The sequence below is a fragment of the Notamacropus eugenii genome, chromosome 5 (genome assembly GCF_028372415.1).
Source record: "Notamacropus eugenii isolate mMacEug1 chromosome 5, mMacEug1.pri_v2, whole genome shotgun sequence".
NCBI classification, from domain to species: domain Eukaryota; kingdom Metazoa; phylum Chordata; class Mammalia; order Diprotodontia; family Macropodidae; genus Notamacropus; species Notamacropus eugenii.
Genome location: NC_092876.1, coordinates 125532321 through 125558829, shown reverse-complemented (window position 1 = coordinate 125558829; position 26509 = coordinate 125532321). Strand labels below are relative to the sequence as shown.

The window sequence follows — 26509 nt, the reverse complement described above, 5'->3', positions numbered from 1 at the left end:
AATATAAACTCTTCTGGTTAGCCTTTAAAGCCATTCTCATTCTTGCCCAAGCCTGTGTTTGTAGCCTTGTAGTACATGGTTTCTCCCATGTATACTCTGACCCAGCCTGGAAGACTTCCCCTTCTGTTTCCCTTCCACTCCACTCTGTGCCTTCCTACTGGCCATCTCCCATGCCTGGAATGCAATCCCTCCTTACCTCTGCCTCACAAAACCCCTTCCTTCAACACAAAGTTAGGATCTCCTCTTACAAGAAGCCTTTTCTCATCTCCTCAACTGCTTGTCACTCGTAAAACATTTATTAAGTGCCTACTATGTGCTAGGCAATGTGCTAAGCACTGGAGATACAAAAAAGAGATGATCCCAGAGAGATCATAAAAATGGGAAATGGTCCCACATGTACAAAAATATTTATAGCAGCTCTTTTTGTGGTGGCAAAAAACTGGAAATCAAAGGAACACCCATCAATTGGGGAATGGCTGAACAAGTTATTGTATATGAATGTAATGGAATACTATTGTGCTATAAGAAATGATGAACAGGTGGACTTCAGAAAAACCTGGAAAGACTTATATGACTGATGCTGAGTGAAATGAGCAGAACCAGGAGAACACTGTACACAGTAACAGCCACAGTGTGCGAAGACTGTTTCTGACAGACTAAGCCCTTCACAGCAATGCAAAGACCTAAAACATGCCCAAAGGACTTGAGGAAAAATGCTATCCACATCCAGAGAAAGAACTATGGACCTGGAACACAGAATGAAGCAGAATATTTTCTCTTGTGTTGTGTTTTGGTTTTTCTCATGGTTTCTTCCACTCATTTTAATTATTCTTTGCAACATGACTAATGTGAATATGTGTTTAATAAAAATGTATGTGTAGAGCCCATATAAGATTGCAAGCCATCTTGGGGAGGGAGGGGAAAATGAAGGGGAGAAAATTTAAGACTTATGGAAGTGATTGCTGACAATTGAAAACGAATAAATTAAACAAAATGTGTTAACATAAAAAAAGAGGTGAAAGACAACATCTGACTTCAAGGGGATCAAAATCTATTGGGGGAAACAATAAGCAAACAAACATGTACCCACAAGTTATATGAAGAATAGACAGGGAATATTTAACAGAGCGAAAGCACGAGGGATTAGGGAAGGTGTCTTGTAGAAGGTAGGATTTTAGTTAGGACTTAAAAGGAAGCTAAGGAAATCAGCAGTGGAAGCAGAGAAAGAAGAGCGTTCCAGGCATGGGGTAATGCCCAAAGAAAATGCCCAGAGTTAAGAGATGCAGTGTCTTGTTTACAGAACAGCAAGGAGGCCAGTGGCACTGGATTGAAAAGTACCTCGCAAGAAGTAATGTGTGGAAAGACTGGAAAGGTAGGACAGGGCCAGATTATGAAGGGCTCTGATCACCAAACAAAGGATTTTGCATTTGACCCTGGAGAAAACAGGGAACCACAGGAGTTTATTGAGCAGTGGGGGGTGACATGACCAGACTTGTGCTTTAGGAAAATCACTTTGGTGACTGAATGGAGAATGAATTGGAGTGGAGAGAGATTTGACAGGCAGCTGGCTGTAGGAATAGTCTGGGCATTTAGTGATGCAAGAAGGTGGTGGCAGTGTCAGAGGTGCACTCAGAGATGCTGTAAAATCAACAGGCCTTGGCAACAGATGATCCCATCTGTGAGAGACAGTGCGAAGCTGAGGATGACACCTAGGCTATGAATCTGAGGGACTGAAAAGACAGTGCTACCCTTGACAGAAATAGCAAAGTCAGAGGTTTAGGGGTAAAGAGAATGAATTCAGTTTTGACCATGTAGAGGTTAAGATGCCTACTGGGCAGTCATTCCTCCCCCCTCCCCTGTAGGATGATACACCAAGTTCTGCAGGGTAAGCTATTTGTGGCTAAACCCCTCTATCTTTTGCCTTCTGCACTGCTGTATTCCAAGATCTCTTATTCAGAGAAGCTGACAGGTCTGAAGTGAGCCTTTGTCCTTTGGTATCTGAACAGTTTCTTTCTGCATGCTTGCAGCAGTTTTTCTTTGAAGTAGAAGCTCTGGATTTGGGCTACGACATTCCTGGGATTTTTCCTTTTACAGTTTCTCTCAGGAGGCAAATGGCAGAGTTTTTCTATCTTCTCTTTGTCCTCTGATTCTAAGAGAGTTGGGCAGCTTTCACTTATGATTTTTGAAATATAATTTATAGGATTTTATTTTCTTTTAAATCATAGTTTTCAGAGTCCAATGATTCTTAAATTCTTTCTCCCTGACCTGTTTTTGAGAACAGTTGTTTTTTTATGCTAGATATTTTAATTTTCTTCTACTTTTTCAATCTTTTGATTTTATTCTCTAATATGACTTTCTGTCTGACAAAACCAAATGATTTCTTTATGGTTTATTCAACTTTTCAGGGAGTCCATTTTGAGGGTAAGTTTTACTATTTTCTCTTCTAAGTTACTTATTTAATTCTTTCCTCTAAAAAGTTCTTTAATTTTAAATCTCTTGCTTCATTTCTTCTAGGTATTCATGTAATCCTTATGAAAAACCCATTTCTCCCCCTTGACATTGGATTTCTTAATCATCATTCAGCCTGGGGCAGATTTCAGGTTTTTGCTAGCATCTGTGTAGTATGGCAGTCTGCCTCCATGCAGACTGATTATTTTTAAACCCTTGCTTACATACTTAAATTTTATAGTGACAGAATGCTAGAATGTCAGAGCACTGGCATCAAGGAGACCTCACCCCAGACACTAGCTATATGACCCTGGGCAAGTCATTTAACTTCTCTGGATCTCAGCTTCCTCATATGCAAATGAGGGGTATTGGACCTGATGACCAACAAGGTCCTTTCTACCTCTAAATCTAGAATTCTTTGATCCAATGGACTCATCTAGGAACCACCTAATCCAGCCCTCTCATTAATGGTAAGAATAAGAAGAGGCCCAGAGAGGGAAAAGTTGAAGACACTGCAGCAAACAGGTCGTAGTTAAATCCAGTACTGAGGCTTCCTGACTGACTCCAGCACATTCTTGTATATTACACTTAAGAGAGTTTCACTTATTGATGCAAAAACTCAATTCCTCCTATGTGCATGAGACCACTCACCCTCTAGTGGTCCGTGCTGTTACTATAAGCTGTAATGCCTTGGCTTGCAACCTCATGTGGTGAATGATCACCACTTGTCTGCTTTCCACTCCACTGTACATGAATTCCATCTTGTATGTTTCTTCCATGATCTAGAAACAAAAGGGCATTGCCTATTAATGACAATAATGATCCCACACACAATTAAGACACTTAAGATTCTTTAGTAGGGGTGCTTTGGAGAGAAAGAGTGCGGTACAAGGGAGACAATGCTTTACAAATATTAAAGCACTAAAGAAATTAGAGTTCTATACTGTTATCACTGCTGTTTAAAATGTAAATACTGCTCCTATGCATATTATAAAATATCAAGGAAATGCCCAAATTTCCTTACCTTTGAATGTTTCAGAGAAACAATAAACAAACAATAAGAGCTAATTGTGGAAATGTATTAAAAGTGTATAGATGTGTTTAATCATGTCTGACTCTGTGACCCCATGGACCACAGCACGCTAGGCCTTTCTGTCCTCCAGTATCTCCCACAGTCTGTCCAAGTCACTGTTTCCATATCTATCCATCTCATCCTTTGCCTTCTCCTTTTGCCTTTGATTTTTCCCAACATCAGGGTCTCTTCCAATGAGTCCTGTCTTCTCATTTTGTGGCCAAAGTATTATTTAAGCTTCAGCTTCAGCATTTGACCTTCCAATGAACAGTCTAAATTAAAATTTTAAAGTGTTGACTGATTTGATCTCCTTGCTGTCAATGTCTTCTCCAGCACCACAATTCAAGTACTTATTCTGCTGGCGTTTAGCTTTCCTTACAATCCAACTTTCATAGCCATACGTTGCTACTGGAAAAACTACAGCTTTGACATACAGGTACACACACACACGCACACACATGCAGCAGTAGATACAATGAAGGGCCAGGAGCCATGCACACCCAAGTTCAAATCTTGCCTAAGACATTTATTGGCTGAGTGAAGTTGGGTAAGTAATTTAACCTAGGTGCCTTGATTTCCTTAAATGTAAAATGGGGATAATAACAGCATCTTCAGGTTGTTGCAAAGATCAAAAGAGATAATGTTTGTAAAACACTAAGAACAGTTGCTGGCACACAGTAAATAATACATAAATGCTAGCTAATCCATACACGTTAAATATTACTAATTATACTGCTAATATATTAACTGTATAGACACAGATATCTTTAAGTTTACAGAGAACTTTACATATGTTATCTTATTTAAGCTTCAAACAATCCTGTGAAGAAAGTGTATTATTATCTCTATTTTATAGGTGAGGAAACTGTCAGAGGTTAAGTGACTTGCCCAGGAGTTACAGAGCTAGTAAGTGTCTGAGGAAGGATCTGAATTCAGGTCTTTCCAGTAACTCCAAATCTCGAATTCTATTCCATATATTTACTGTGGATCAGGAATGATAGAGTTCTAAGAGTGTAAAGAACTTTACGTATATTATCTCAATTCATTAAAAGTTGGGATAATCTACACATCTGACCCAGAGAGTCGGTTTTTGGTTCTAGTCTGGCTGTGTCTGAGGGGCTATGGTTCTAAACTCACCTGTTTGGCGGCAGCTGATGCCATGTCACTCTGCTTCAGATAGAGTGGGGCAGCCATGTTCCACAGTTTTTCCTGCAAGGCCTGCAAAGAAAGGAGCTCTGATGCAGCAGCCCATCAGTGGAATAACACCTACAAAGACTTTATGGTGCTCAGTACAGTGCTTGGCACAAAGTCAGTGCTTAATAAATGTTTATTGATTAACGTGTAGTTTCACAAGGTTTAGAAATACTGAAAGAGTCCATTTAGGGCAGAGGTATCTCCCATTTGACTAATGAAAAGTCCCCAGGAAGACTAGGTAGTGGGGAATAGTAGATGATGGGGATAAACACTTTTTAAATGAATAAATCATAATACTTATTAATTGCACCATATTAAGTGCTAGATGCTGAGAAAGACAGAAGTAAAATACGTAGTCCCTGTCCTCAAGGAGTTTAGATTTGAACAGAAAGATTATACACATATATAAACTAGAATGTTAGTGTATTAAAAAATAGTCAGAGCTAAGAGACTTCAAAAAGGCCTTACTTACAGGAGAGGCGACACCTGAACTGGGCTTTGAAGATGAGTCGGAGGCTGGGAGTGATTCTGAAGACAGGCCTCAGTTTCTAGGCCTGTCAGGGTCCTAGCTGTGGTATAATGGCAAAGGCCCCAGACCAGAATCCTAACACCAAAACCTACTACCTGAGTTACTTTTTGCAATTTTTTTTTAAATCTCTCCAGGCATTAGTTTCCTTCACTCAAAAATGAGGAAATTGGATTAGATAATCTCTAAAGTCCTTTCTGGCTCTAAATTTTATCACCCATTTTTGATCTTAAGTTTAAAAACAAAAATAAAAATCTTCCATGCTCAGGTCTCAATTCAATCAAATTGTGAAGGCCAGTATTTAACACAGAACACTGTGCACAGTAGTTGTTTAAAACAATGCTTGTTGCACTGAAGGCCTCTGCCTATAGTTGGGAATGAGGAGGCAAAACAGGATGACTTTCATTTGGAGACATGCAGAGGAGGTGAATGGATAAGCTTCTGGCATTTTCACTGCCACTTAAATCTGATTCACAGGATTTTAAAGTGGAGAATGCCAGAGCTGGAAGGGCCTCTAGGACACAGAATAACAGTGCTACAAGTGATTTTAGAATACAGATTGTTAGTGTATATGATACAGAATATTAAAGCATTAAATGATAGAGCTGGAAGGGACCTGTGCTACCATGAAGTCCAACCACTTTCTTTCTTACTGAGGTGGAAACAAGTTCAGACAAAGAAGTGATATTTCCAGGGATAAACAGTAAAATAATGGCAAAACAGTAAAATAATGGCAGAAGTATTAGTTCAAAGTCTCCTGACTCTCAGGATAACGTTACTGGCAACACCATGCATTTTATTTTGTAGCCAGGAAAAGCTATGTAAATAAAACCTATTATCAATGTTAGGCAAAGCAAAGCATTATTATCCATATTTTACAAATAAGGAAACTGAGGTTGAGAGAAATAAAAAAATGAATTAAGTGGCAGAGTTGGGACTCAAACCCAGTGTTCTTTTATAATACACTGGCATGCTAATGGAGAAAACAGCCTCTTGACAACTGTCGTGGTCTCTCTTGCCCACTTTCATCTATTTCAACCTTCGCCAAAACATCATTAATCACTTGTGATACTAAAAAGATTCAGGCTAAAAGTGGACTATGATTGCTCAGAGACTTATCAACGAGAAATGGTCTCTTAAGGTGTCCCCTAAACCCTATGTACTGGTTTATTGTGAAGAAAGCTACTGAAGGTACCAAGCATTTGGCTAGTCCAACTGGTCTAACTTTGCTGACCTAAAACAGCTTTTTGGATCACAATTCTGTATATGAAGATTTATTGGCTAGCCAAGACGAAACATCAATAAGGGTTTACTTTGAAGAGCAAAGAAAATTAGAGTTGTTTTTTAGAGTTTAATAAAATAACTTGTGCTTCCAAAAAGAATACCAAGAAAATTTAAGCAAGTCCTTTCTCATTCAACTTTTACGTTACCATCAAAAGAATGATTTACTCGGGATCCTGATATAAATACATTCTTTGGCAAGACATCTTAAATATATAAACACATCTCCCTGGCTTCCTGGCATGCTGACATCCCACATTCACAAAATGTAAGTCTTTAGCAATTACCCCAAAGGATCAGAACAATAATCTATTTCCTGGAAGTTATCATTTCTTTAATTAAAGGGTAAATATAATTATAATGGTAAACATGTGGTATCTGTAAGAAAATAAGTTTCTCCCCTTAAATATTAACAACAAACAACTGCTAATTCTCGCATTTCTATGGGGCTTCAAGGCTCACAATGACTTCTCTTTGAAACTCCATAAGACAGGCAGCATTGGGCATTATTATTCCCCTTTTACAAATTAAAGTACTAAGGCTCGGAGGGGTTCAGTATGTGTCCCTGATCACAATGCTAGTCAGGGTGTCAGAACTGAGTTCCAACCCAAACCTCTCTTATTCCAAAGGCCAGAGTTGTTTCCACCACACTATGTGATCTCTGAGACTTGCCCCAGGACTTAAAAATGTCATTATGTCTTAACTACCACAACCCCAAGACAGGGCCCAACCTTGATGAGAAGCAGCTGACACCGAAGATAAGTGGCGGAAAAGTCTGCTACTCCTGCCAGGTCAGACTGAAGTTCTCCAAGTCTCTGCAGGTCACTGTAAGATAGGAAATCCAGAAACAAATGTAGATGGGGAATACCACAGAAATAAAAAACATCTCATGAGACCAAAAACCTTAAAATACTGAGTTTCAAACTAGACTCACATATACTGAAGAGAAAAGGAGCCTTAGAAGTCATCTACTATGATACCCTTCTTTTACAAACAGAAAAAGTGGGGCCCAGGGAAGTGGATCTATGAGTTTCATGCTCAGCGCTACAGTGGTGTAGTAAGTGGCACAGTCAGGCCTATAGTCCAGTACTCTTGATTCACAGATCACAGAATCTGGAGCTGAAAGGAAGCTGGTAGGAATGTAGTCCAACTTACTCATTTTCACACAGGAGGAAACTAAACTTCTGAGAGGTGAAAGGAGCTATGCTAAAGCTGCACCAGGTGAATAAGTAGGACAGCTGACCACCAGAAAACAGCTAGTGTTCAGTCATTTTTCAGTCATATCCAACTTTCTGTGACCCAATTTGGGGTTTTCTTGTCAAAGACACTGGAGTGCTTTGCCATTTCCTTCTCCAGTTCATTTTACAGATGAAGAAACTGAGGCAAACAGGATTAAGTGACTTGCCCAGGATCGCACAGCTATTAAGTGTCTGAGACCGGATTTTAATTCACCAAGAAGAGTCTTCCTGACTCCAGGCCCAGCACTCTAAACACTGTATGACCTAAATGTCCAAAACACTGCTTCTGTGAAAGCCAGGCATTAGTCTAACCATTCTCTGAAGAATTCCCTTTGACACCACTCCCTACAAGTGGTCATTTAGATTTTACCTAAACAACCCTAACTAACTCATAGTGGAGTCCCTGTTCTTGAAGTATGTTTCCTTGACCTAGCTCTCCTTTGTTCTCCGTGTAGATTTTCTACCATGTGAGATGCCAAACCAGTTGTGCAGCTGACTCGACTTGGGCACCTGCCAAATTCATGCTACTCTTTGTTGGTTGGCTAGCACAACAGCCCGGCAGCTAGTCATTCATTACGATACATGACTCCGAGGACCGCTGGGAAACCTACTGATGTCACAGTCTTTATAATGAATTCAATCACCTTTAATTTGGACACAATAACAAGCAACACATTTCCATTCAACCAAGGGAAATGCTAACCAGCAGAGCTCACAAAAATAGGAAGGGGGAGGGGAAAAGGCTGCAGTAAAAGGAGGTAGGGCTGATCTTGGTGAAGAATATAAGAGGTTCACATAGAAAGACATTATGATATAGAAAAAGGAAGCCTGGGCTTGGGAGTTAGATGAAGTTGGGGGTTCAAGACATGGCTTTACTATACACCATAATGGTCCAATGTAGACTAAACCCAATAATGAGAGCTCTGTAAAAGAAAACACATGTAGGCATGTGCACACACAGAGAACCCAATAAGAGGCTGTATTCTAGTTTTCTAGGAAGCAGCTCACTGCCATACTACCAATGTGACTTCCTGTTTGAATTTCAGTTTATCTAACAAAATGGAGATGATAATACCTGCACTACTTACTTCATAAAATGACTAGGAGGATTAAATTTGTACAGTAACAACAGCTACTACTTACTGACAGCACTTTAAGATTTATCAAGAGCTTTCCTTACAGAAATTCTGTAAAGTAGGTAGCAGAAGCAGTTTTCTCCCAGACTTGTAGGTGATGAGGCCTAGGCTCAAAACGGCCAGGTGACCTGTACAAGGCCACAAAAGCATGGGTTGGAGTCAGAATTCAAACAGAGGTTTCCTCACCTCCAAGGCCAGAATCCTTCTCTTGGTTCCACAATACCTCTCAATTAGAATGGGAATGAGGTAGTTTGACAAGAGCTGACTTTGCAGCCAAGAAGCCCCAGATTCAAGTCCTGACTCTGACACAGCCTTGCTGTGTAAGCCTCAGAATCCCAAGTAACTCTAAGATTGTAAGTTGCAGCATGTTTGTCAACTTGTGCTGGCAGAGGGAAGCTCCTCATTCTGGAGATCTCTGTGTCAGTGAGTTACCAGATCAAGTCTTTATTCCTACTAAGCAGTTTACAAGTATAATACAAGTATAACAGTAAGCGTAACTTAATATTATGATCATATATACAAAGCCTATTGCTTTTAAAAGGCACAGAAAACATAAGAATGAATGGAAGCGTAATATTACCTATCTAAAACCAAGAGCCAGAATTACATGTACTGGAAATAAATTAGAGGTCAAGCCAAGGTGTCCATTATCACTGCTACTATTTTATATAGTGCTAGAAATGCCACCTATGGCGACAAGAAAGGAATAAAGAAGTTAGAGGAACAAGAACAGACAAAGAAGAAATGATCACTTTTTACAAATGATACAATGATTTAGAAAACACTAGAGTCAATAAAAAAAATGGAACAATTCATAACTTCAGCAAAGTTACAGGACATAAAATCATTAGTATTTCTGTATGTTTACCAACAAGACCCAGCAAGAGAAAGAGTACAGAATGTATAAATCTACCTGGGAACCTAGCTGCCAAGACAGAGAGAGGAGCTATGTGACTGTAATTACAAAATACTTTACAGTAATGCAGATAAATATAAGAAGATAGAAAAATATTAACTGTTAATGGATAGGTCATGTCAATATAATAAAAATGATAAAAATTACCTTATTCAGTGCCATGCCAATGAAACTACCAAAGAATTATTTAGTTTGGAAAGCTTATTAGAGATTAAGGAAAAATAAAATTAATCTGAAAAAAACAAAAGGCCAGGAATATCAAGGGAAATAGTGGAAAAAAAGTGGGAAGGAGGTTCGGCAGTACTAGCTCTCAAACTTCACAACAAAGAAATAATCATCAAAACAATTTAGTACGGATTTGAAATAGAGAGGATGATCAATGGATCAGATTAATTAAACAAAATATAGAGGCAAATAAAAAAAAGTAGCCTGATATTTGAATAATTTAAAGACCCGAGTTCTTGAAGTAAGACCTTACTCTTCAACAAAAACTGCTGGGTAACCTGGGAAGAAGTCAGGCAGAAACTCGATACAGACTGACACCTTCTGTCTTACAACAAGTTTTTTATGACTCAGATGTAAAAGGTGACATTATAAACAAATTAGAGGAGCAAGGAAAAAGTTACATTATAAATCTATGGATGGAGAAGGCTTCCTGATCAAACAAGAGGCGGTATGGATCACAGAAGAGATAATAAACAGTTTTAATTATATTAATGACAGACGTCACAGACTCAATGTGCTCTACTGAAGCATACTTTTGGGACATGGTCAATAATGGAATTTGTTTTCCTTGAATATGCATATTTGCTATAAAGATTTTGTTTTGCTTCTCCCCCACCCAATTTTGGGGGCTGGGAGGTTGAGTATATGTATTTTTGTTAGTTAAAAAATAAATTAAGAATACAAAAGGCAAATCTTACACCAACTGTACTCATAGCACCACTTACAAGAACAGCATGTTCTACAATTTAACTGGTCTTTTGTTCTTATAATTAGATTGGAAGTTTTCACTCTCTATGAATCTGACAATTAATCAACTGGTATCTGGCTCAGGACAATGAATGTTTATTCACTTACTGATCAGGTATCTATGAAAACGAGTCAAAATGGAAAAAAATTAATACTGATTTCAAGATAGACAGAAGGAACTATAAGAAATTATAGTGAAATCTTGTAGAGAAAAATAGCCCTTCCCATTCCCATTCCTACTCCAAATAGGAGGCCGTTCAGCAGAACTGAGTCCATATGAAGGTGTAAATATTTTTGAAACATTTAAGAACACATTTGCTATGTTTGATGAGTTGCACAAACAATATAACATCAAATACATTAATTTTTAAAAATCATCCTTGCTTCTGTTAAAATTCATGAATAAAGCCAGTCACAAAAATTAAATGCTGATTGAATTCTTAAACCAAATGTTATTTATGGCAAATATTTCTCTTTCTGTCCCTGAAAATCTCTAAACACTGAATTTACTATTAATTCCACTTAGAGGTTTACATAGTAACAAGGTATGTTAGAAAGATGAAAATAAGGACAGAGTTTTGGTGATTTTTCAAAAGCTATTTTCAACTCTGCTCCCAGATGATTACAGATTACAAACATTTCCTTTCCACCTCACTATTTTCTGAAATAATTCCCAGATTAGAAAATGTGTACAGCTCTAGTGAGACTTTCAAAGATGGGTGGCAGGCATATTGTTTCAAAGAACACAACCACACCACACACAGACAGAAGCTGATATGTAAAACGTTCCCAAAAGAAAACACAAGATGCACTTTATACAAATTCCTATCACTTCTAAGCAAACTAAGCATACCATCTGTTTCACACTCTGCCCCAGAAGAACTACACATATACAGAAACTGCGTTCACAGAATCTCAGACACTGAAGACACCACATGACAGCCTTTCGAGTATCTGCTTCAGGTCTTCATCTCCTTCTATCTAGACTCCTCTAACAATGTCTTTCTTTTTTGCGAGGCAACTGGGGTTAACACAGCTAGTGAATGTCAAGTGCCTGAGTCCAGGTTTGATCTCAGGGCCAGTGCTCTGTACACTGCACCCCCTAGCTGCCCCCTCTCACAGTCCCTTAAATGGTCTCTCCTCTCTGCAGTCTATTTCCTTTCTAATCCACTCCTTCAGAACACTGGCTAAGTAGTTTTCTTAATGGATTGTTCTGGTCATATCACTCCTATATTATAACAGCTACCATTTCTAGAATGTTCTCTGGTTTGCAAAGTCCTTTACAAATATCACCTCATTTGATCCTCACAACCTTAGGAGGTAGGTGCTATCATCATCCCCATTTTACAACCCCAATTCTGAGGAAGTGGAGGCAGAGTGACTTGTCCAGGGTTGCACAGCTAATAAATACCTGAGGCCAGATTTGAACTTGGGTCTCCCTGTCTCCAGAACTAGAGCTCTATCCACAAGGTCACCGAGCTGCTTGTGTCCAAAAATCTTTAGTGCGGTTGCCTATCACCTACTGAAAAAAGCACAAACTCCTGGCAGTGATCCTCACATCCCTTCACAACCTCGCTTCAATAGACCTTTCCAGTCTTACCTCATCCTCTTTTCTTTCACATACTCTACGTTTAATCTTATCCTTGGTTCCCTATTTTCATCCAGCCCTCTCCTGCCTCTGTCTTTGTTCAACCAATTCCTGAATGGAATGGATTATGTGGCCTCAGATCCCTTTCCCTTTGAGGCCCATTTGAGGCACCGTGTCCCCCATAAAGGCTTCCTGACCATTACCTACAGGTGGAAGGGATCTGTTCCTCCTCAGACATATCATAGCACTTTAACTAGACCTCCATCTTTGCATTTATCTCACTCTCCCTTTTAGCATATTTATATACATGTCTTTCTCTCCTCATTTAATTCCAAGTTAGGTTTTTTGTACATATTCACCATCTAGTACAGGGAAATTTTGTTGAATGAATGTTGGTATTTTTGGACTTTTATAATTCATTCGTTATCCATGTGTGTATATACATATATATGTATAGATATATATATTAGACTTTTGCTATTGTCAAAGATGCAACAATTTAGTGACCTCTTGTTCTGAATAAGACTGCCAAAGCGGAAACTCTGATCACTATTCCCTGCTCTCTCCACGCCAGGATCCTTTCAGCATCTCCATCCCCCTTCCTACCATTTCATTATGCCCTCCCACACCCTTGTTCTATTAGCAACAAACTGACCTTCATATCAGACCCATGAGCTCCTTCTGGAAATGACTTCATATGTATATTTTGTATCTGTATACCTAAGTATTGTTCTTTCCCTGCCCTCAATAGAAGGTAAACTCCTTGAGAGCAGAGATTGTTTCATTCTGTTTTTGTAACCCTAACAAGCAATACAATGCCTAGAAGACAGAAGCCGCTTAATAAATGTTTGTTGAAATGAGCTTCCTGCCAGTATCTAAGGTCCATGGGAGTAGGGACCATCTGTTACTTAAATGTTTTATCTTCCTCGGCACCCAGAGCAGTGCTCTGAATGTAGCAGGCACTTAAAATGTTCATCAAGGGAAATGATGCTGGCCCATGGAATTTCTTCAGTCCTCTCTAGCTCTGAGGTTCCAGGACTTTCAGGGATTCTATAAAAGGGATACAGTTCTACTGCAGTAACACATACTCTAATAACACTTATCTATCACTCTGGAATACAGACATCTCCCTTCAAGCAGTCCACACACCATCAAACTTATGAGCTTTGATAAAGAAGAGCAGCTTAGAGTGATACAAAGAGGTCGAGTTCACAGGGGCTCACAGCAGTCCTGTGAGGCAGGTGGAGCCAACATTACCTTCCCCATTTTAGAGGAGAAAGTTTAAGTGACTCGTTTGATCACACAGATAGCTCCTGGCAGAGATGGGCCTTAAACTCAGGTTTCCAACTCCCAAGTCACTGCTTCTCCAACTCTACAGTATTGCTGCTTCTCCTTTGTTGAAGTCACTGAAGGAGGTAGGTATAAGCCAAATTTCCAAACCCAAGGAACCATGTGCTCATTCACTAAGGTCAGGCCTCATATCAGGTTCTAGCTTAAAATACATAGCTGTTGCTACCAAAATGAAAGGAGATGGTACACATAAGAATCTATTATTAGGTTTTTATTTTTTAAAAAAGGTTTAACTTAATTAGGGCTTCTCACATGAGAATTGTGGAATTTCATCTAGACCTCTTACAAACTTATCACACTCTACCTTATTCTGGTTATTTGGGTCCCTGTCATATCCTTAAAGACAATAAGGAAGATTCTAAGCTCCTTGAGGGTAGGAGCTGGCTTGTCTTGGTATCTCCTTGGCATCTAGTACAGAGGAAATGCTCATTGGGTGTTTGTCAAAACTGAATTATTTTGGACCCAATATCTTCACAAAGAAGGCGACACAAAGGCATATGGTGAATGGGCAGAAGCTGCAAAATATAATCAATGAAGAACTCGAGGAGCAAATGTTGTCAAGGAATTGGATGTGGGCAGAAAGAGAAAACGGGCTGGACAAACAATAGTGAGGGATGAGGGGTGAGTAATGCCAGGAACAAGCAGGAAAAGAACTGCAGGCCCCGAGTGGACACTGCTGCGACAAACCTTGAGGAATTCATGGATGAGAATGCACAGGATACACTGTTGGAAGGAATTTCCAAACCCATTGAAGTACTTTATTTTCTTTAGATCAGAATCACAGAGTCTTTAAGTTGGAAGGGAATTTTAACATTATTCTAAAATCCTAACCACTCAGTAATCCCTCTTACAGTTTATTTGAGAGACAGTCATCTAGAAACCAACTGAACCAGTTACAGGGAGCTCTCAACCTTGGATAAAAGAGTCATTTCCACTGCTGGATAGTTTCTAGTAACGAGGAGGTTCTTTCTCATATTAAGCTAAAATCTCCCTCTCTGTAGATTCCACCTATTTGTTCTAGTTCTGATGCACCTGCACTATCTTCCCTAAAACAGCCCAGATATCTGAAGACAGCTTTATCAGCCTTTAGTCTTCTTCTCTGGGCTAAAGCTGAATTCCTGGTCTGAGGTCACTCCTAAGTTTACCCCTTCCTGGCCATCTTGAAACCCCACTGCCTACAGGCCTGCCTCCTCCCCCACCCATCTCTCTCCCTGGGTCCAAGCTCGGAACGCTGAGCTTCCACCTGCTTGTGGGCCCATTGTCTCCCTTTCTAGTCACTTTTAAGCGAGGCTGCCACATGAACACCATCTGCCAGACCCTCCCTCCTAACGTCTGCTTCACAACTCATTCCTCTGTATTTGCTCTCTTTCCCTTTCAGAAGGTGAGTTTCCTTGAAGGGATTGTCTTGCGTGTAGCATTCAGCACATAGCAAATCACTACTGCTTAATAAATGTTTTACACATGATAACGCTTTGCCTACAGTTGAACACTACTGCAAAAGTCCTCTGACCAATGTGGCACACAGTGAGGCTCTGGCACTTACTGTGGGAGTCTGGGAAAGCTTCAGCTTCTATGGCTGTTAAATGGTGGTCATATGCACCCTCGCTCCCTTATGAGGAGTTGTGAAGAAAGGACTCTGTAAATCATAAAGCAATACTGAAATACAAGCCAGTCTATTTTGTGATCTCATCATGAGACTTCATGCAGCCTCAAAGCACCGTAAGCTGCTGTCTCTTTTAAGCACCTTAGGTCACCTAGGTTTCTGCTGCCCTCCATGTCAGGTCTGGCTCTAGAAACTCACGGGGGTTTCAGAGAGCGCTTGGCTAGTTAAGGGTCAGCGTCAGTGAGCCAATACATGTCCCCCTGCTGTGTCACACTGCCCCTTACTCAGAGGATGAAAAGAACCATCATCTTTATTCCAGCGCAGCTAAGAAAATGGACACTGACTGCTTTCTTGATCTATATTTTCACTGAATCTGAGAGAGCACCTCTTTGCTTTATTGTTCCTAAAATTTTCTTGTAATTGCTATCCATTCTCTCCTTCCTTTCTGTTGGGGGCCCTCTCCTGCATCTGGTACAATGGACCACATAGAGCAAAAGGATTTAAATAAACAATCCCTTTGCTAAAATTGTATTCCGGTGTCTTCAGGTAGGAACATTTTTCAAGGCAGTTCAGAAACAGTTCAGAGAATAAAAACAAATGAAGGCCATAAGAAGGTTTAAAAGAAGTCACCGAGGAGGTTCTCTGAGGCAGCAGAAGCTCCCATCAAAGTCTCTTGCCCCAAAGGTCCGATATCAATCTACCTGGAGGCAGTGTTACCCCAATGGCCCTGGGTCTCCACCCAGTCCAGGCGGGCTTTGTGGAAGTCAGGGAAGTTAGCTCATAGCTCTCTGACTCCTGGTCCATACCACATCCTACAGCAAGAGGAAATCAATTTAGCTCTACCAGTGAGCACCTGCTCCTGCCCTGGCTCCAATATTCTCCATCCCTTCCTCAGCTTACTGAATTCATTCCCTTCACTCCAAAGTGACCTACTTCAGGAAGCCTTTCTTGACCCTCCTTCCACCTCCCCAAGTACCCTGTGTCTGCCCTTCTTTTATGTTGTTTGGCACCATCTAGAAACGTTATACTCTCTGATTAGATTATAAACTCCATCAAGAGCAGTGAGTTTTACTTAAACTTAGTATCCTCCACAGTTCTCTACACAGACACTGAATAAATGTCTGTTGAATTTTTACTGAAATGAAAGAAGATGGAATAATGGAGAGATCTTTGCTGTTATCAGTTCACTAAAACGCTTTTACTGAAAACAAGTTTAAACATATTTATGTTTTTTAAGCTTCATTTATAATAAAAAGTATGAAAAAAGAGCTAATGAGAGGGTCAGATTAGATGGTCTCATAGCTGATATTTGGTTAGACGGTGTGCTTTATGCCTATTATTTTTGTATTTTTCTGGGGCCTATTATGACATCTGGCACAGTGTTTAATAAATGTTAAATGAATGAATTTCAAAGGTCCTTCTAACTCTCCCAATTTTTAATTCCATTATTCTTCATATGACTAATCCGTCCAATTTCACACTTGTCAGCAAAGGCTTTGGAAGGTTAAAAATCGAACTGTATACTTCTCTGTATCGTCTCACGCTGGGCCTTGGACATAAAAGACACAGCAGAAATATCTGATTAATTGTAGAGCAAGGAGAGTTAAAAAAAAAAAAAAAAGGAACAGACTAAATTATCGAATTTTAAATTCCATTACATTAACAAAATAATAGCTGGTACCAGGAATCCTTGAGGGCAAGAGAAGTGATCCCCCAAAAACAGAAATAAAAGATGGCAAACACTGTTTTATTGTCCATTAAAGCAAAATTTGACATGAGCTGTGTAATTTTGATAACCACACTTGCCTTTTGAATGTTATTTAAAAAAATTTCTATTCCTTTCATTTTCATTGAAATTCCCTTGACAAGGAGTCAAACTGCAAAGAGCTTCTTTCTAACAGATTCTACGTCTTCACTAACCATCAATCAGGCCAAGATCTGATAAGACAGGGAAAGGCGAGGAACAAAAAAAATATGGTCTCATACTTAGAACATAAGAACAAAACACTTAACCTAATAAATTCACTCACTCAAAACATCTGCCTGCTACACCTATGATACGGTCCTTTTTTTTTTTTTTAAACCATACCTGTGACTTTACAGGTTGCTGTCCTTTAATAGCATTTAATCTACTAGGGAAAACAGGAGGGAGTAAGGTAGGCAGGGAGAAAGAGGAGGAAGAGGAGGAAAAGTCTTCTCAGTCCTTATCTGTACTACTTACCTCTTAAGATTGCTGAAACAAAAACACCTTGTAAACTATAAATTACATCATGATTATCAATATTATTAAAAATGAACTATGTTATTTTGGTTAAAATATAAACAACTCTAAGAACAGAATCTTTCATCTTAAAGAAATTTATAAAACATAAAAACCTAAACTAAAACATCTGATTTACAGTGCATGGAAACATACCAATGTCTCTGCCAGACAGGCTGTGCCTAACCTAAGCAGAAAGGATACAGGTGGGAATGGAGGAGAAGAAAGGCAAATGTTGAGGAGGAAAGAGAAAAAGGGAGAGGGACAGATGGGCAGAGAGAAGGAAAGGGAGAAAGAGAAAGAACAGAAAGAAAGGGACAGAGAGAGAAGGGAAAAGGGGGGAGAAATATATAGGAAACAGAGAATGAATGGAATATAATGAGCACTTATGAGAGCCAAACGAGACACCAGGAAGGCTCAGGGAGGCCTTCGTAAAGGATATGGCATTTGAATTGGACTTTTAAACTTCAGTAAAATTTAAACAAAGATTTCTAGAGATAAGGTGGCAAGGGAAGAAGTGTTTGTAAGGTACAGGTAACAGTGAGAATGAAAGCGAGAGTTAAGACAGTACAAAAATGGTGACTAGTCTGTTTTGGCTAGATTGCACAGCAAATAAAAAACAAGACACTGAAACACTGCAGTTAGGAAGCTCGTATGTATCACTGTTAAAAGAACAAGGTCACAGATCTCCAAGAAAATCACCTTACCGGATTGTAAACTGGAGCAATTCCTGAGTGCCTTGAGGATCAAGGTGCTGAAGATTATACACTCTTTCTAGGCTTTGCTGTAGAAACTGCTGGGAAGGGTCTTCGTGGGGTGTGATGCTTGGGGAAACAGGTGATGACAGTAGTTTTCTACCTGGTAACTAAGCCAACAAACATAACGGAGTGATGCCACTTTCCATAGTCAAGCTAGAAAGGACCTCAGAGATCATCTGAGAGTTTAAATTTTTCGCTCTACAGGTAATAAACCTGGCTTAGGGAAGTGAATTTGCCTGCCAAAGGTGAAGAGATAGTAAATAGCAGAGCTAGGATATAAACTCAAGTTTGTCTGCCGAGCCTAAATCTGCTCTTCATTCCACTATTTTCTATTGTTTCTGTGTAGTTCTGGGAACCATTCTTTTACCAACCAAATCAGGAGAAGAGCTAAGTAAAAAGAGGCCAGAATCTTGTCTGTCTTTTAAGGAAATGCCCTGAAAATTAAGATCACTTGTTGCCACAGTAACTGACATATGCTATAAGAAAAGGACTGAATACAGGAATGGATTACAAGCTTGGTAGTACCTCACATCAACAGCCTTTCCATGTCTTAGAAGATGGCTTAAAGTATTATTACCAAAAAAAAAAATAAATTACCTAGTGATCAGGCTTCCTGAATTTAGCTCACTGGGTCTTTGGATGACACAGTCCATCACCAGGCTCAGCTTCAAGTTTTTCCAGCTTGGAAAGAAAAGCAAGAGCTTGTGATTTCTGGCTGAAGTCACCTCCATGACCCAAGGAAGCAGAGGAGAGATTTAGGGAGACTCATTTAATATTGCTATTATGTTTATTAAAAAAAGCAATATGTAAGAAGAGGCAGCATGACTGGCGGAGAGCGGGCCTTGGAGTCAGGAAGACCAAGGTCAGTACCCTGCCTTGGACAGTGATTCATTCTACCTCCCAGTGCCCCAGACATTTCTCTAAGATAACAACTGCAGAAGACTTGCTGATCTGCTTGGGTAGGAGAAGTCTAGATCCTGGGAGCTCCCTACAATAATGAAATCAACTTCATTAGGACGAAAAGATATTACTAATTACTATCACACTTTCATAGGTCCATTATTTTATTTTATTTTTCACTTTATCTGGGTGATAACTTTGAGTCTTGAAATAAGATACAAAGAACAGGGTCAGATGAGGACAATCAAAGTCTTTGCTGTAATAAGCCATGATGTAATTCAGAGCCTAAAATACCATCAATATACACAGGCCTCTCCCTCACCCTCCATAATATCAAATAAAGAATAGTGCAGGGAAGGGAAAGCATTTTTTCTTTAAAAATAAACTGGTTTTCATCTCAGACTAAGTATGATTTTGCTTCCTCCTATTTCATTAAAAGGCAACCAAAGAAGCCAATATTGACCCAAGGAGACTTTTAACATACTCTTAAAGCAGGAACAAGGTGAGAAAGACTGTCTCGGAGGTAAGCATAGTGTCTAAAAGTATGATCTGAGAACAGAGCAGGCATGGTGGGGCAGGTTTCAGCGGCATTGAAAATAAGAACCAACACAGCAATATCTGACATAGTCACGTGGTTAAGTAAAAATCCTTCAACATCATAAAGGTAAAGTGAAGACAAGTTTGGCAAGCACGCTATCAACAGGGCAGGGTAAAAACCTCACCTATTTTACATCATCTTTGAAAGTAACGCTTCCCGTTAGTCATCAAACAAATACATTTTAAAATGACATTGGGGCTACAGATTTCTTAGTTCTTGACTGTACTGTGCAAAGTAAATTAAACTATCCTCAAAGTAATATTATTAGCAGTAACAACTGCCATCAGATCACAGATCACATATGCAGAAGGGCCCTTCAGACCTAGTCATCCAGCTCTCTCATTTTGAAGGTTAAGGAAACTGAGGGCAACTTAATTCAATACTGTCTGAAGGCTTTAAAAAAAAGTTCTTTCTTCAAAATAATTCCACAAGAGAGGGAGTACAAGCCATACAACCCCCATTTTCTACACAATTAAGTAGAAGAACCCCAAGTGAGTCAGGTCCTCCACCTCTCAATCCAGTGACCTCACCTCACCACATTGGGCTATATGCCAGGCACTGTTACAAAAAACCTTTAGTTAGCATTACTCAGGTTGATGAGGACCCTCAGAGGTCAGCTGGCCCAGTTCTCTGCCCAAGAAGTCACCATCCAGCCTGTGCTTCAATTCTCACAGTCTTCCTTGACAGCAGTTTTATAAAGTTGAAATTTTGGCACCCCTGAAGGAAGGCCAGTCATCCTGTAGCTCTGGTCAAAGTACAGTTGAGTCCCAAGCACCCATCATGCTCATTATGATAATATCATCTAAAATTCCCTGAGCTATGTAATTACAGTAAATTTTTGTGTTTAAAGTCCACACTGATGCTTTGGTCTAATGGGTCCTCTCTACACATGAAGAAACTGAGGCCCTGTTAAGTGAAATGACTTGCTGGGATCACACATGTACTAAGTGTCAGAATCAGGATGGTGGTGGGTCCAGGGTCTATGTAGCTCATTGGCACTGTTCTGCACCCTTCACTCTAGTCAGCCTTCTTATAAACACATCTTTGTAGCCACAAGAGAGACCAAGTCAGATACTATGGATGCATCAAGGCAGGCCCACTTCCAGTGCTCTACTGATGGCATATTATTACTACAGCTCTTGTTTAACATGCAAGTGGATACTTGACTTTACTCTACTTCTACCCTCAATGAAGCAACACAGTAGATGGGGAAAAAATACTAAACTCATGTCAAGAGATACAAGTTCAAATCTGAGCTCTAACATTTACTAGGTATATGACCATGGGCAAGGCTAAATCTTTTTGGATTCTCAATTTCCTCATCTGTAAAAAGGACTAATGCTTGCATTATCAGCTTCACAGAATTGTAAGGAAATGATAAAGCACTCGGGATACTATCAGTATTATTACTATTATTAAGAATAAATTATACTTTTTGTTGGAAACTACATAACCCCTGGGAATGAAGATGAAAAATGATTTTTTATCTGAAGAAAAAGAAACTAACAAAAGACAAACTATCTGATTTACACAGCATGCAGAGCTATACAAGAATCCTTGTCCTAAGCCCAAAGGATACAGGCTGGGTCATCCATATCAGGTTCAGCAGTATCAAAGAATGGATGTGTGCTCAGGAGGTCTGGGACGAGGGGAAGCACCAGTGTTGGATGTCTACCTCCCAGAAACTTCAAACATCTGAAAAATACAAGTATAATGTTCCATTATAATCAATAAACATTTACCAGACACGTGTTAGGAGTATTAAGAATTGTCCTAGGAATAACGGAGACTATGAAGGCTAAAACACTGTCCCCGTCTATAAGAAGTTTACAATCTAGTTAAGGAGACGATGAGCAGATTTGTCAGTTCTGAGATGGAAGGCACTACAGGGATCATTTAGTTCAATAAAGAGGCCATTAAGTGACTTGCTCAGGGACACATAGGCAGTAAAAGAATCAACATTTGAAACCAGGTGCTGTGACTCTAGGTCTAATATTCTTTGGTCCAAGTTTGAATACCTTTCATTCTATCCTCCCCAACCTTTAATTCTGGTTTGTCATAAATCTGACTATGGCCGACAATGAGAGAAAAGATAATATTAACATGAAGTAGTAAGTGCCAAAGGAACAGTTACAGAATAGATTCTACAGGTATTCAGAGAAGGGAGAGAGCTAGCTATTAGTGTGGGTTGGACTAGTCATGGGACTTGAGCACCTGCAGGATAAGTAAGAATCAAAAAGGCAGACAGGAGTGAGGACTGGCATGGTCTAAAGCTTAGAGGGAGACAAGTGAAGTCTGCTCAGCTATGAGGCAAAAAACCCTAAATTGTAATCAACCTGAAATCATCACCATGGTATTTCTCTTATCCAGTCTAGGCTATTAGAGACGGAAGAGACCACTGCTTTCAGAAGTGACTTAATTTAACCCTCACCTAAATCCTTCGTACAACAGTATTCTTGACAGGAGTCAGCCAACCCTTGTTAACATGGAGCACCCACGATACCTCCTTAAGTAGCTCACTTCTCCAATGGGTAACTCTATAAGGAAGTTCTTTCTTACAATAAGCCAAAAGTCACCTTCTTGTAATTTATACCTACTTAATTCCTCTAGGGCCAAGCAGAATAAACCTAGTCCTCACCCTGCAAAATGACAACCCTTTAAATATCGTTGATCATGATCATGACCCATCTCGGGAGCTCCTTCAACTGATCATCAAATGTCATTGTTTCAAGATTCTCTCCCAATTCCAGTTGCCCTCTAACCTGTCAACAATGCTCATAAAATATGAAACTCAGAACTGGCTGCCATATTTCAGATGTAACTTATTCCTTCATTTTATACAATACACTTTTATTCACAAGAAAAGATGAAAATTAAATAACAGAAGATTTAGCAAAAGTATTATTTGATGGTAGTGTGCTTAAGAAATTTCAGTTTAATGACTACCTTTACCTAAACAGACTCAGATCAAGTGCTACATGAGTTTTATTCTGTGCATAAGTACAGGCAGAACAGCAGGAAGCCAGATACCAAAATGTTATCCTAAAGTCACTGACTCATTTTCTCTTGGTATTTTTAGGTTTCAACCTTCCAAACTTATATTTTATACAATACTCTAATTTTTAACACCAAATCTTTATTAAAAAAAAATTAAAAAATGAAGCCGTTGTGACCTTTTATAAACCTCATATGAGTATCTGAAGAGGTAGAACATCCATTTTACATCTAAAAGGATCGGAAACATGAAGTGCTAAAACTGTGAACCTTCATCATGCCTGGTGCCCTCTCCTTTCAACTCCTCCTGCCATTAACTCTAACTGGAGCTCTCATGGCCTCAGAGATCTCTCATCTAGACTACAATAACCACCCTTTTACTGGTCTCTGTGCCTCTAGCCTCTCTCCAATCTATCCTTCATTTAGCTGACAAACAATCTTTCTAATCCCTAGGGCAATAACCATATCACTTCTCTACTCACAAGCCTTCACTAACTCCCCATTGTACATTACAGAAGATAAACTCCACTGCCAAACATGCTTAGGCCTTACATAATCTGACCACCTTACTTCAATTACTCCCCATAATTTTCTATTGGAGACAAAAGAGGCTTCTCACCATCCTCCATGCTGCCCTGTCCTATTTCCCAAGCCTGTGTGTGAATTTTTGGAATTGAGTGAACCACTTCGACTCCATCTTATACTCAATTTTGGATCCAACTCAGTTTCCTGTCTTTTCAATTTTGAGTCTTGTCCAATTTCTGTCTTATGAAAAAACTTCATTGCATTGTCTGAACCTAGCCCTGCATGGCTAGGAAACTAGACCACCTCTACCCTTAACTAAGAGACCTTTAACTGAGGACCTAGGTTATCCTCACCAGAAACCCAGTCATATCCAAAGACTGATGCAAGAAATTTTCTCACAATTATACATCTCAAATAATCTATATGTCTTATCTAAAACTTGATCCCATACTGGACAATCTGTTACTTTTTCCTTGTTTCTTTGATTGAATACAGACACTTGGGGAGCAACACCTCTTTGGAATTGCATCTGTCTACTCTTCCCCTCCCAACTTAGAAAGTCCCTAATTTTTCCTCCAATTATAAATCAGATTATCTAATCTTGTATCCTGGTTTATATTCTGTTAATTGTTTTCTTTCAATACACAAAGTCTGTTTCCCTCTGAATTCAGGGTCCAGTGCCAAGCTAGAGGTCTGACAGTCCCGATGTGTTAAGCAACTGGCATACGTTGATTACTAAATCAATATGCTTGGAAACTCGAACCTTCAATCAATCCTCATGTCACACCTGTTGCTTTTTGAAATGGATTCCATTCCATCTATGCCTGTTCAACTCATTCCCTTTCTTCAAGGACCAATTCAGATTATAGTTCTTCCATGAAGCCTTCCTTAATTCTCCCTAAGAAAAGTGATCTGTCTCTTTTAGAATTTTTCATAACAAACTGTACAGACATCTCTTTCATACCTAAAGTTTATCTTACAGATATGTGTACATGTATCTTTCTTCCACCTCCTGAACTGTGAGCTTTTTAAGGGCAGGGAATGTGTTTAATTCCATATTTGTATGACTGCTTACTATGTTACCTAGAGTAAATTAACTAATATTAGTGTATATCAGTTTTGTCATCTGTAAAACTACCCTAATATCTGCAAACCAGGTCAAAAGGTTGTTGCGAAAGAGTGTTTTGTAAACCTTAAAAAGACACAGAAATGCAAAGTATTGTTTGAAAGGAAAAATAGGGAAACACTGAAATATAATACCCATTATAGGTTACACTCAGAATTTAGATAGACAAAATTTGATGGGAAAAGTGAACTATTTGGACCAATATGGTAAACTAGGTATTTTTTTTTAAATTTAAGTGAACAAATCCAAAAAAAGAAAAAAAAAACGACTTACTTCCATATAGATTCTCTATCTGTTGGGTACTTAGCTAAATTCTTCAGGAGCTCAACCAGTGCAAGATGGATCCCTTCTTTGGTAGACACATTTGTGTAACATAGTAGTTCATGAAGAGCTTCTCGAATATCTCGTGAGGAATCCTTTTAAAAAGATGAATGTAAATTTAAAGATATTCATGTTAAACAAGATACCCACACAGTATTATAGGATCATAGATGCAATGCTGAAAGTGACTGTAAGCCTTCTAGTCCAAGAAAGGGGAAGTTACTTTCCCAAGGTCACACAGGGAGTAAGTGGCAGTGGTGCAATTTGAACTTGGGTCCTCTGACTCCAAATTCAATCTTCTTTCAACTGTACCAAGCTGTATTCATGTCTATTTCTAGCCCAGAAGATTAAGAGGATATCTAACTTCTTAATAGGTTAGGTAAAACTGTCTCTCAGGTCCCTTCCAGCTCTAAATCTACGATCCTATAGTCAACGAGGAGAGATCTCAGAAGTCATCTGGTCCAAATCATAGCAGAAGTGTGAAAGATCCAACAATCATAAAGTTTCAGAGCTAGAAGGGGCCTCAAAACCCAGAAAAAAAGAGAACAGAGAAACAGCACATCTGGAATAATTAAACTCTGACGATCTAAATACAAGGAGCTAGTCTTATTTCTGTGACTTTATAGACTTACAGAATGTCAAGGCTGAAAGGCTGAAGACCTTATGAACAGAGAGAGAAATGGAAGGGAACTTTAAAAAATACAATAGACCAGACATGGTGGCTCAGCCTATCAATCCCTATTGCTGAGGGTATATGCAGTTTGGGAGTTCTCCACTACAGTGGGCTATGATGAATGAGTATCTGCACTAAGTATGGCATCTGTGTGGTAAACTCCTGGGAGCATGGTGGTCAGCCAGGTTGCCTAAGTAGGGGCAAACTAACCCAAGTTAGAAACAGAATAGTTCAAAGCTCCTATGACAATCAATGGTGAAGATGGACCCATTAAGTAGCCCTTGCACTTTTAGACTGGGAAACATGGAGAGACCTAGTCTTTAAAAAAAAGTAGTTAGAATTGGAAGGGACCTTAAGAAATTATCTGATAGGCCAATCTCATTTTATGGAAGACAAAACTGGGGTTCGTTTGAGGGTAAGTGACTTTCCCAATAATTACATAATAAAAGAGGTGGTAGTTAACTGGGATTAGTATACAAGTATCCACAATTTTTTAGTCTGGGGCTGCTTTTGCCCACCTTCAATCCCCAAAAAAGTCCTCCAGAAATATCTGAATGGATGTACTATCAATAACAAAATGGAGCAATTAGGAACGAAAGTTGTTTTGGTTCCAAAGAGCAAATGTAAATTAATTCAGCCCAACAAATATATTACCTATTACATGCAAAAGTACTGTTCAATGTTGAGTCATAAAACAAAAATGAGTAAGACACAGGGAATGACAGTTTAGAGGTAAAATGCCCAATAAAGACATATTTGAGATGTAATCCTGTAACTTCACATTCACAAAACTACTCTTAGCTCCCATTCCATACAAACTTCTGGATCTATAGCTCATTTTTCTTGTTTTTTTTAAAAAAGGAATCAAAATGCTTTATTAATATAAATGCTACTTCTCTAACTTTTTAAATTACGAACTTATGAATCACCAGCAAACCTTCCAATATACAAAGAAAAAGAGGCTGTATATCAAACTGACTTTTTTAATGTAAGTTTTTTAAAAAGTATATATTAAATTTAACTAGATGTT

At 39.1% G+C, this 26509-nt stretch overlaps 1 protein-coding gene across 1 annotated transcript in view; it reads right to left on the bottom strand.

The window, feature by feature from the left end:
* Nucleotides 1-26509, bottom strand: part of INTS4 (integrator complex subunit 4) — an 86140-nt gene that overhangs the window by 18654 nt on the left and 40977 nt on the right. Inside the window, exons 12-18 of the mRNA XM_072610751.1 lie at nucleotides 24759-24901; nucleotides 21420-21535; nucleotides 19727-19860; nucleotides 18292-18449; nucleotides 7253-7346; nucleotides 4658-4738; nucleotides 3100-3230 (exon numbers count right to left, since the gene is read on the bottom strand). Coding sequence (XP_072466852.1) covers nucleotides 3100-3230; nucleotides 4658-4738; nucleotides 7253-7346; nucleotides 18292-18449; nucleotides 19727-19860; nucleotides 21420-21535; nucleotides 24759-24901 — 857 coding nt within the window. The remainder of the gene's footprint in view (nucleotides 1-3099; nucleotides 3231-4657; nucleotides 4739-7252; nucleotides 7347-18291; nucleotides 18450-19726; nucleotides 19861-21419; nucleotides 21536-24758; nucleotides 24902-26509) is intronic.